General features: G+C 30.6%; 1 protein-coding gene across 1 annotated transcript in view; it reads right to left on the bottom strand.

The window, feature by feature from the left end:
• The window catches only part of Picot (putative inorganic phosphate cotransporter protein picot), a 62,216-nt gene extending 50,464 nt beyond the window's left edge, over window positions 1-11,752 (bottom strand). The window contains exon 1 of the mRNA XM_090109116.1: window positions 11,497-11,752. Coding sequence (XP_089965242.1) covers window positions 11,497-11,569 — 73 coding nt within the window. The 5' untranslated portion in view covers window positions 11,570-11,752. The remainder of the gene's footprint in view (window positions 1-11,496) is intronic.
• Between the last annotated feature and the right edge of the window lie 716 nt (window positions 11,753-12,468).

Genomic DNA, 12,468 nt, shown 5'->3' with positions numbered 1-12,468 from the left:
CCAATGATATCGACAAGCATTTTGTTATCATTTTGTTTCGATAATACACCTCACCTTCAAAAGTTACGAAAACATTGTCTTCTGAGAAACATATATTGTGTAAACTTGTATAAGTTTTTAGGTTTACGCCTTCGCTTGTTGAAATAATGAATATGTACCTATAATATTGATAAGCTTATATGGCTTATAGCTAGATTTTAAAAGAACCCTAAACAACAGGACATACTTTATTTATTATTATATTCTTTTAATTAGTCTATTAACGTATTAACCAACCTTCCCAAAAACGACGAACATTTTGTTCTTTTTTTTTTTCCGAACTAATTCCATCAATTTTCGCGCGATACAAACAAGCCCAAGCAAGCAAAGCCGCGGGCGTTTTTAATAAACATTTAATGACCTACTAATGCAGGTTGCTAAAAAAAACATTGCGTACGCTCTAAATTTCGTCATTTCTCACAAAAAGTCACCACGCATCGCTCATTTTGAGCGGCAAATTATAAAGTTCAATGACACATACAGGTTTATCGGGCGACGCCTTTCCTTACTTGATTTGACATTAAAACCACGACCTTACCTGAGAAATACGATTTTTACCCAGTTGCAATTATTTTTAACCGACTTTCCCGAAAGCGATGGAGTATTTTTGTTACTTCGTTTCACAGCTGTAGGTACATTAATTCTTATCTCTTTAACTGTGCTCTTTAATATGTTAGAAATTTTCGCGACATTTGAGGTAGGTATTTGATAAAATTTATTGTCTTTTATCGAAGATCATTTAAATATTCTCTCAATAAATGTATCATTTGCTAACATCCGTATTTACCACAGGTATTTACTATTGGTTCCGTATTGTATAATTTCTGTGATCTTACGATGAATACATTACCGATGAAACAATTGAATATTAATTAAAAAGCGATCGAATTACATTATAAACCCACGTTTTCTTTTAAACTTGTAACTTTTCTATAGTTTGTATAGTATTTGTTCGCGACTATTAATTTTATTTGGTAATGATTTAAGATACATTTTTAAACTACGTTGAATATGTTGAGTAAGCATAATTTTTTTAATAAAGTTTTTCAATAAACACGAAACCAATCAGTCTTATCAATATTACGCAAGACGTCCTCAAAATAAACAATAATAGAAGAGAAAATCTTAGTAAAACACGTATTTAATTATACAATTTAATATTTATCTGCCGTTGCCCATTGCATGTGACACAAGAACGTGACAAGTTACAATCACTATTGTGATTGCGAAGTACAATTTATACTAGTAGTGTGACCTGGCTTCGCTTGGAGTCTAATTTACTGTTCCTAAATCTATAAAATTAACACATAAAATTTAAATAGGGTTGTAGGCTGTAGCTCTAGGGAATTATGATGATTATCTTCTTGATGCGTTTTTTATTATAATGATCTTTTTGCAATATTGGTTCGTTGTAGAAAAGCAATTGTTTTCCAAAACAAGTAAGTACCTTTTATATTTTTTTACGTGAAAAAGTAATCACTCCCACGCTTTATCTATTTTATTATTAGAAAGAGTTCAAATTTTCATCAGTTTCAGTTTCATCTGAACTGCTGGTGGTTGTGTATGGTTACCATACAGTCATTTTCGTATATAAGTATGTAGTTATAATTTTATTAAGAAAATCGGCAAGACCTCAATATGTATAATTTAAGAGGCGCTACTTTTAACAGGGCTACTAATCGATTCTTGAAGGTGCGTCCGTCAATATACTTGATTCTGAATTTCTTTAACTCGTTTCACCTTTATCGAAACGGCTTTTGCGCACGTGTTTTCGCGGTTTTTTCCATAAATTTGTTTACAATTTTTTTATTTAGGTGAACTTTAAAATTTGTCAAACCGTTATGTTTTTATGGTAATGTTATGTTAATAAATATTGTTTTTTATCCACTGTTCCGGGTCATGTTTTCAAGTTTATGGCAATTCTTTTACTCTTTTTTCTTAAAATACCTACCTTAACATGTTATTGCTATAACCAACTGTTATTTTGAAATATTTAATTCATATTTTGATTCAAATTTGTAATAATTTGTAAATCACAGATATTGATCACACTGCGATTTATAGATTCTGTATTTTATTTTAATGTAATTTTATTTTTAACCTAACTTCCTTTTTAGCATTCACTACGTCACAATACTCCAATGGAACTTAATTATATTTTAGGTAATAAAAATTTTATGGAATAAAATATTTTAACCTCATGACAATAAAATGCCGTAACACGGATGACGGAAGTCTATGAGAGTTATGTTAGAAAAATTAATACAGTATGTCGAGTAAATGCTCCTATTGTTCTGTCTTTGCTGTTTTTAGTGCTTTATGTTTTGTTCTATAACTTACTGCTTATTATAATTATGATTTATATTTACTACTTAGCAATAAGTCGAAAGAGACGATTACTAATTAACCTTGTTATTTCTTAGAGAAACTTCCGATATATAAATGTTCAGTATTTTTAAATAAACTCATGCACACTAAATATGCTTACAAGCATATATGTAGGTAGATATAGTGTGTACAGCTTGAGCCTGCAACAAACTTGAAATAAATCTGTAAGTATATTATCCTCAAAGTTGTCCTTAAACATTAATTTAAAAAGTTGGCGGGGACAATAATTTTCGAATTTTTCCTTACACCTATATCACCCGTGTATTTTATGCACTATGTATATATAAAATTTACACAGGGCCACTACTGTTGCAATTAAATCTCAAGATGCAATTAATTTTTAATCCAAGCAAGTATTTTCACCTTGACAGTCAAGTATATGTAAAAGGATAAACACATTGTCGGCCTTTTTGAGACACAATCGCAAGGAAAGGACGTGAGGGAAATCTTGATGATCTATATGTCCTACTCTTACGTGTATAGATCTCCTTAGATAGGAAGAGATAGATTAACTTCCGGTGATTCATCATTTAATGATGAACAACCACTTTAGATTTTTCATGCTATATAATTGTTTTGATCTGTAACCTAAGCTAAATATGAACGGCGCGAAAAAGTGAATAACACGCCTGAAAAATTGGATTTAAATAAGTAGGTACATACATAAATAAAAGATTACACATTGTACTATTCGTAAGATATGATATCTCGGACATTCCTAACAAATCATAAATCAGCATATTTAAAAGAAACAACAGACAGAGCCACAACAAGAAGCTAGTCATGAGTAAAGTAGAGTGACAACAATAACCATAAAAACAGGTTCCACACTCAAAGCTTGCCACAATTTATCGACCAATCGCAATTTATGAGCAAAACAATAAATACTCAATCAATTAAAATAAAGTAGTAAATTATTCTGTGAAGATATTAATAAATTAATAGCTAATAATAATATTATTCGTAAATTCGTCGATCGTAATTTAAATGTATTCTATTCTAATGTATTGTATCGGGAAGGCACAGACTCCTGAAACACAGCGAAAGCTATATTGGGAGTCTGGGGTCTATATTTTGATGTAAGGAACCTTGTTCAATAAATGATTTTTATTTTATTTTATTTAACTATTATTATTAACCTGTTGTTTAGGATAAACACTCCTCGGACTGAATTTCATCAACAACAACAAATTATGGAAATGAATGACATAAAAAACAGAAATGCTAAGCAGTTTCAAAATTTGATAACACTTGTAAGAATTGCAAACCTCCATCGTTTCTAGGAACCAACTTATAAGTCCTACTTAGCTATACCGTGCATTCTGTATATTGGTCAATGGTCAATACGTCTATACGTAATAAATGTGGTAGAATGTTATGATCACAGGTTATGATTATGATGTATCAAAACACAATACTACTTTTTTGTTCTATGCCGAGAGTCGTAAAGTCCAGCAAGATAATGTCCTACATTGAGGCAACGACGCCACTAGAAGATAGCATTAGCGTCAACATGATAGGCAATGACATTATCAATCGTTTTAGAGAGTGTCGATAGCTATTTCGTTATTAATCTTTTAATCTTGACACATTTACTTGTTCATGAAATCTTAAATCAAAGGACGTATATTTGACTTCTACGAAGCATCCTTCACTGATGCTAGCAACAGAATGAAGAGATATGATAAGCTTTTAATGTCAAATCAAATAGGATGTGATAATGACTCGCAGATCTTTTGTAGGATTATGGATAGAATTTATTACATCGGAATGGAAAAATATGACATTGGAATGCAACCAATGGCATTTATAAATGATCCCGGTTATTAGAAATGTTATGACTATTCCATAAATGCCTTATTTTTAAATAGGTAGTACAAAAACACAATTCAAAACTTTTGCAATATGAAAGATCAAAACAACCTCCGCACAACATAATAACTATTATGAAATTGTAAAACCCATGTTGAAATAAAAAAAAACACTTAAATTTTATTTCAATGTATAGATTATACCAAGAACTAGCGTGTAGTTGCGTTTTGGAGTTATTATACAATCAGTGTTGTGCAATCATTTGCTTTCATTATATAATAATAACATGCATAGTTCCGAATAGTTATTGTCATATGGGTCAGGCAGAAAATATGGTAAGAGCTACCCAAGCTATTACAAGACTAGGTTAAAATTATATGACTGAAGTGAATATAAGGTCGGTCTAGGTCTGAAAATATTAATTGAGTTTTGGAGTATCAAATCAAAGCTTTTCGGAAAGAATGCTTGAAAACCTTATCCGAATTATTAAAAAGCAATTATAAATCCCGGCAACTGATAACTACAACTAGTCAAGGATCAGCTGTTTGAACTAAGAAATAACAATTTCTTCCTTTTTCAGAACTCGACGACAAAAGATCAACCATAGAATTAAAATGAAACCTGAATGAAAATTTAGATTGTGTTTCAAAGCTTTAAGTCTTTTAAATCAACAGGCAGGCGACTACAATTACATGTAGGTACTAATGTTTTGTAATCAAGGCTACCTTCGATTTTATGAACACGATTTTAGCCCAGGAGAAAACGTGAAAGCCTAAGGATGGGCGATTTTCACTTAAGCGCTAAATAATGCTATTGCTTTCGTTTCTTGCAAAACAAACAAGTTGGTCAGTGCTGTAAGTTATAACATATCGGCATTTTTGCAACGTACTTTTAAGAGCAGGTTACCCCTGGGCCCTGACCCTCTTGGGAATTCTTTCGTCAATAATAATAAGAAAATTACAGCTGTATGTAATCAGAAAGAAATAATGTAATAAAATGAAAGTGATTGGGTTGACGTGGCAGGAGGTGAAGACATAACGCGATGGCGGCACACTGTGGACGCCCTCTGTCCCACACAGGGGCCACAGGACATTAAGTCAAGTAATTCATGTAATCAGAAATCTTCTACCAAATAGTTTATGATCATGTTCTTCGAGTTTCTTCCTATTATAAGGAAAAATTTCATTTTAATCGAGTTTTGATAGGATTAGGGGTCGTTAAAACTGTTATCTAGTAGTACCTTTTAAGAAACATTCATTTAAAACTTAAATATATCAGCTACCATTTAAGTATGTATAAATATATTCCGGTGAAAACTCGTTAAAACAGTTTGCTGACAAATAAAAGCATGCCGATAAGTTTGCTTAGAAATCGGGTCAAGAAAACTGAACAAATAGGAAAATCGCAGAGATAACTTGTTGTTTAGAAGCGGTAAACAATATTGTTAATATTCCCTTTGAGAACGTCAAGGTCTTGTGGAATTATATAGGATGCATTAAAGATGCAATGTTAAAAAATGCATAGAACATGCAGTAATGTGTATGTACTATGTAGGTTATATAGATTCACTCGTTTTTCTATTAGCGTGTATGCAGTTTCTTTAAATAATACTTGTTGCGCTAATTTTTAAAGAGCAGTTGTGAAAATTGTGATTTACATCAGGCAGAGGACTGGTAAACACAATCTGGTAACCAGTATACCTAATACACCTTTGTCCACAAAATCACGAAAATCCTATGCACCCTTGCTGCGTGAAGATAAGAAAAACTAAATTAACAACCAACTAAATATTCATAAGATTAATATTTAATAATTATTATTGAAGTGAAAACTTCTTTAGCGGCGTTGAGCACTTTTTTGTAATGGGTATAAAAGCTTAAACTCGCGTCAGGACACGTGACCTGATCGAAAAAGCGTTAAGACGGATGGATATCAAACATGATCAAGTTTTCACTTCTGCCGGCACTCCCGGAGTGCAACCTGTCTTTTTTAAAATATTAGAATGTATGTGTTTTTATATATAATTAATTACGCATATTATAATTCGCATATGCATATATTAATTATTATGTAGACAGTTCGACAAATAGAAAATTTATATTCTTCCGTTCGATTTAACAAAATTCTTCATCGTTGATTACATTTTTAATTTCCTTCACGTTGACTCATTCCCACGTATATCGTTTTACGTAAAAAATGTTTAATTTCCACACAGATAATTTTTGAACATGAGCATTGTGAATCATATTGTATTGACAGAGAGGAGTGTTCTGTTATTGAAAAGGCATGTGTATTGTAAACAACACGCCTGGTTTTTATTTGTAATGCTCACTGAAGCTATTGTAAACATTATTTACTGCACTGTGTTGATGCAACTTAGCTGACATACAGATTATTGACAATGAAATTAAATCGCATTACGCATATCATGATCATATCTCACTGCGATCAAACAATTTCTTTAAAAAAAAACCAGCACTTGTTTTTTTTTCTATGAATCCCACGTACATGATTATTTTAATTCGATACATATAACTAATCCAAGACAATAGGATCGGTAATGTCAGTCCAAATGCTAAAAATTTGTATGTGAGTTCCATTCTATGAAGAATAAACAATACCTTTTTTGCGCGTAAACATTTCTAGTTTCTACACATTCATTGATTGAATATATTTTCTGGATAAGATAACAAAGTAAATAATGTGAAAACCACCTTGACATAAAATACCATATATTGAAAAATATACCGCGGTACAATTTCGTAAACATAATAATCAATTGTTAAAAGATACGATAAATTGAGTTTCGTAAGACGATTGGGAGAAGTACGTGCGAGTAAATCAAGTTTGATAAATAATTTGTTGACAAACAAAGTATTTTAGGGTTTCTAATCGTCTTGTTTCGAAATACCTGGCAATATGAATGTAAATTAGTATTAATACTAGTATAATATTATATTACTAACTTTCCACCGTCGGCTTCACCCGCGTTTTCAAATAAAACCCCGCATAGTTCCCGTGGGATTTCCGGGATAAAACCTATCCTATGTGTTAATCCAAGTTACCCTCTATATTTGTGCAAAATTTCATTGTAGTTTCATGAAGTTTAGTAGTATTTCTGTAAAAGAGTAACAAACACACACATACACATCCTCACAACTTTCGCATTTATAATATTAGTAGGATAGGATCTGTCGTAGTTAGACCATGCAGGTAATTTATTGCTTCAATTTTATTGTATGCAACAGGCAAGAAACTTGCATCATGTAAATGGCGCTTTAGTATCAGGCATATAGATATTCAATACTGGTAGGAATTAAGGTTCCGCCCAGACAAAACTTTATTCGTTGTTTTTAGCATAGATCTGGAATATTAGGGCAATTCTATTCTAGCATTCCTTTAGCATTCTTTTAAGAGTACAGTAAAAAGAAAAATGACTATGTCTTGGGCGGGCAATGTTTCAAAGAAAATCATATTTATTCCGCATAAAGCCAAGTAAACTATTTTCTTCAATATATTATGTTTTAAGACCTATTTACTGCAATTCATGATGACTTTATTAGGATCGTTTTAGTAGCTCATAAATTGTCCTTGAAATTTCGAATATTCAAAACAAAATAGTAGGTAGTTCGCATTATGTAATTCTATAACATGTTTTATTCATACTCATGGAATAAATGATTTACTAAGCAAATACACTTTATGAGGAATTGTTGTAAAATTAATATTTGCTTTGTTGAAGAATGGTGTAAGTATCTGGACAGGGTTGCCGAATAAAATAATTAGGTAGCTAGGTAATTTATTATGTTATAAGCTACGGACTGAAATTATTTTTGACTAGCGGTCCGCCCCGGCTTCGCCCGTGGTACATATTTCGCAATAAAAGTTAGCCTATGTTCTTTCTCAGGGTCTAAAGATTATCTGTGCCAAATTTCATCAAAATCGGTCCAGTAGTTTATGCGTGAAAACCATACATACATACATACATACATACAAACCTTTCCTCTTTATAATATTAGTATAGATAGGGATGATATATTTTAAAATGCGTCATAAATATCAATTGAGTCGAAATATTTCGTTTTTAAAAGGGAAGAATTTGCGTCGGAATTATGAATCCATTTAATATTCATATTGGTTTACATGTTTCGTTAATTTTTTTTCACTTTATAATTAAGAAGAAAACACACTAAAGGGTTGTTGTAGAGAGTTATTAAAATTTATAATTAATTGGAAAAAAGGTAATAAGTTTACATTTAAAGGTTTACCTGCAAATTGACAGCCCTACGCAATAATTAATCTTTTGCACAAATGTAAATATTGAATAAAACTGATAAATATTTTTTACAAAATATGACCTCGTTCCATTTGCACTTCCTTGTGTAAGAATATATTATTTAAGAGAAATTTAACTTGCATAAGCATTCATTGTAAATGCATTTTGAGCAAAAAAAAACATTGTTTACAACGTGTTAGATATAAAATATAATTATTTGTTTCGAGCTTATTGTTATTATTCAATAACGCTAAATTATTTAATAAAATCATTTAATTTTAATTATATATTTTTATATATTAAGTTTTAAAGCATAATGAAATAGTAAAACTAAGGAATTTTTAAAGATATTTTGCAAGATAATGTAGTAATTAATATTAATGTAGCGTGCTAGAACATACAAGTTGAGTATAGTCGTCATTCGTGGTTGTCTTCAAAGTAATTAGCAAGATAAATTGCTTAAATTAATACTGGTATCTATACACATATATATACACCTATTATATTATTTTACAACCAATTTCATAAAATAAAATGGAATGTTCAAAATCGAATGTATTTTTTTTGGGTTTGTAACCTCAGAACTCTCGACTGCGGGACAGGGCAGGACTTGGGCAGGATATTCTATTTTTTATTTGACAAGTGGATTATTTGAGTTTTTTTATATGCGATGATTTTTAAACGCCAATTTTAGAAATAGGTAATCATTTTTATTTATTTGTGTAGAGAAAAGAAACTCCATTTTGAAAACCAGTTACAAACCATTTTACTTTCCACAGATAAGTTTTAGGTACCATTAGAAACTGTTTGTTTAGAAATACTAAGCATGGTAAATTCACTTTTCCTGAATTATCATTTTTGACTGACCCATTGAAATTATTATTATCGGTAACAGTATATTATTATCGGTAGGTAATTATTATTTTTTAAACTGGAATTAAATCACCTTCATCAGAATGTTCCCTTACCATTCGTTAGACTATACTGTACTAGTATCTACTGTAGGTAAATGACTAATGATCATTATTTTAATAGGTCTTTTTTCTATTTTAATCGGAAATTATTATTCATCTATATACAATTGTTTTATGTATGTACAATATACATAATATTATATGCATAGGTAAATACTGTGAAGATTTCTAAAAATAACATACATTCATTGCTTGCTGTTACTCATTGCCATAACAAAGAAAGTATTGCTTTAATGGCTTACTTTGAATGATAAACCCATTACAATTCCTAATGCTATTTGAATCATTGTTTTGTAATCTCTGATTACTTTATTTGAAAACTTTTGCATTACAGAAACACTTATTTTTAAACTCCTTGTAAGAACCTAATTGACCCCTCGTGTCTTTTTAACCAATTTCAAAAAAAGGGGGAGTTTGTCAATTTAGCCGTTGTGTTTTTTTCCGAAATAGGTATTTATAATAATTTTCTGTTGAAAATAACAGAAAAGCTTATCAAACCGTACTTTCAAGAAATTCCATTACTTTTTTTTAGTCCTTATCAATTTTATATTTGGATATTTTTCGAGTGTTAATAAAGTGTAATACCTACCTATTTTGCAAAAAAATATCATGTTATCGAACTACCAAACTAACTTTAAAAGAAGCCCCTGCAATGCGAACCTAAAATTTTATTAAGTTTAAAAATAATGAAAAGCTGTAAAATAACAAGCTGAAAAGTAAAATAGGTAGGTAGGTTCTTAATTTTTATTTTGACGTCGGTCGATCGAAATCTTTATGCGATAGGTACCTACCCTAAACTTAAACTAAAAAATATAAAAAGCAAGTCCTTGAAATAATCCTATAATGTACAAGTAATTGTATTATATTTAATAATTTAGCGTATTATGTACCTATAGGTTACCCAATACCCATGCTATTTTTTTTCTGGGTCAACGCGAACGAAGCAGGGAAAAGCGGCTAGTCGTTTTCAGAAAATCATAACATTATTTCAAGAGCTAACGCACCTTATAACGCACCATATCAACGTAACTAATCCTGTTAATAATTTGTTCAAGTGTATTACAAATATTAAAATAGTTTTGATAACTTAATTCCATTATAATATTATTTTCGAGATTTTATCAGTATCAAAAAGTAGGTAGGTATACATACCTATGTAAATAACATACTGCTTATGTTGAAAAAGCGCGTAAATGTTAAAAATCGTCCAAAATTGTAATTTAGAAAATCCTTGAATATTTAAGTATTTTTATCATATTAAAATTGTTAAGTCTTTCAGCACAATAATAAAACGAAAAAAAAACTACCGCATTTGTACCTTATTATGTAGGAACATTGTACTATAGTCTATATAACTTGTATACGTAGTATATTATTATTAGTCTGTGATATAACCCTCAAATAAGGGAAAACAAAAGAAATAAAAAATAAGGAACCGGTAGGATGCATCTGCTGTACCGGTTGTGTATTTTGGCTCCATCAAAATTAAAAAGTGTAAAAAATTGGTAATCAATAGGTACCTACCTATTTTGCAAATAAATATTCAAGTGTTTTCGTGTGATGTTTTAATTTTCAATTTATTTATTTTTTTCTACCAGTCAATAACAATAAGTTTATGCATTAGGTACGTTCTTTTAAAACTTTAATTAAGAACCTGGGTATATCAAAAGACAAAAATTCATAATTAAGGACAAGTATTTTTACTTGGTTTATTGTGTTTTGTCTCAAACAATAACCAACTAAAATGTCAGACTAAAAAATCACTATTAATTTTTAACATAAAATCACTGACCGTGCTATCACGAACATTTGAAATGAAAATAATAATTAAAATTGCTCAATTAAGTACACTAAACGACAGTCAATTACAAATTATGCACAAATTAACATTATACTTAGTGACATAACCAGTGACACAATTTATAGATGAATAATATTTTATTGTTCTACAATTTTACACGCTCATATCTCATTCAAAATAAAAAATAAATAAATAAAAAAACTTACGTGGCGAATCCGAAATGTCATCCATGATCGCCAATTTGCTGGGCTGTTTGTCATCTTCCGATTTCAAACCCATTATCACAGTCCGTTTGGAAAATAAAGAAAAAAAAAACAAACAAATTTAAAAAAGGAACGTGTCACACGCACTTATTTCTGGCCGATATTTTTTATGGGCGTTTGTAACATTTAAATTGTCGTAAATGAATTCGCGTCAGAGCGTCATGTTGGAAGATTGGCGGGGCGTGCTCAGTGCGTAGAAGGCTATACTCGACTGCCGTAGTAAGGCGGCCTAGCTTTATTTAAAAGGTATGTGGTTTTAGTACTTCAACATGAGCGCTAGGTAGCGAGATGAGAGAAATTGTAAGATATGGAAGTATATCTATTGCCTAATGGTTCGTAGTCACCAGGGTCGGCGATGTATCACGTTTATCGGACATTATCGAGCGAAAAATGATAGAAAATGAATGGGACATTTCGAAATTTAACGTGAAGCAAACTTGTACTCGAATTTCAATCATGATACTGACATAAACATTAGCTTATGAGTTATGGGTAATGAAAGTAACTTATATGTACCGGCTGGATCCTCCTCCTTTTTTGAAGTCGTTTAAAAAGTATCCGATTTTCGGATAAATAAAATTGAAAATAATTTGGAAAATCCAAAAGTGCACGCCTCATAATTTTTTTTTAATAAATATTTATTAATTATTATTTTTGTTTATTTAATAACAATTAAACCACATCGAATCAGACCCTGAAAAATGAAAGGGTTCTATTCCTGAGCATACTCAAGCGTAAGAGAAAAAAAAAGACTCGATTAGTAAAGTATTTCAGTCGCTATCGTGTTAACAAGAAAAAGGATCCGCACATACAGACACACGGACGTCCAAGACAGAACTTTTTTAAACTGTTTTTTAACTAGTTTAAATAACAAAAATGACATCAAAAATATCATGAACGTTAAAAATAGTGTTT

This window comes from Colias eurytheme, chromosome 13, assembly GCF_061535395.1.
Source record: "Colias eurytheme isolate Ceu_HAF_F1 chromosome 13, ilColEury1 Martin Lab GWU primary, whole genome shotgun sequence".
Lineage (NCBI taxonomy): Eukaryota > Metazoa > Arthropoda > Insecta > Lepidoptera > Pieridae > Colias > Colias eurytheme.
This window is presented reverse-complemented; position numbering and strand designations above follow the sequence as displayed.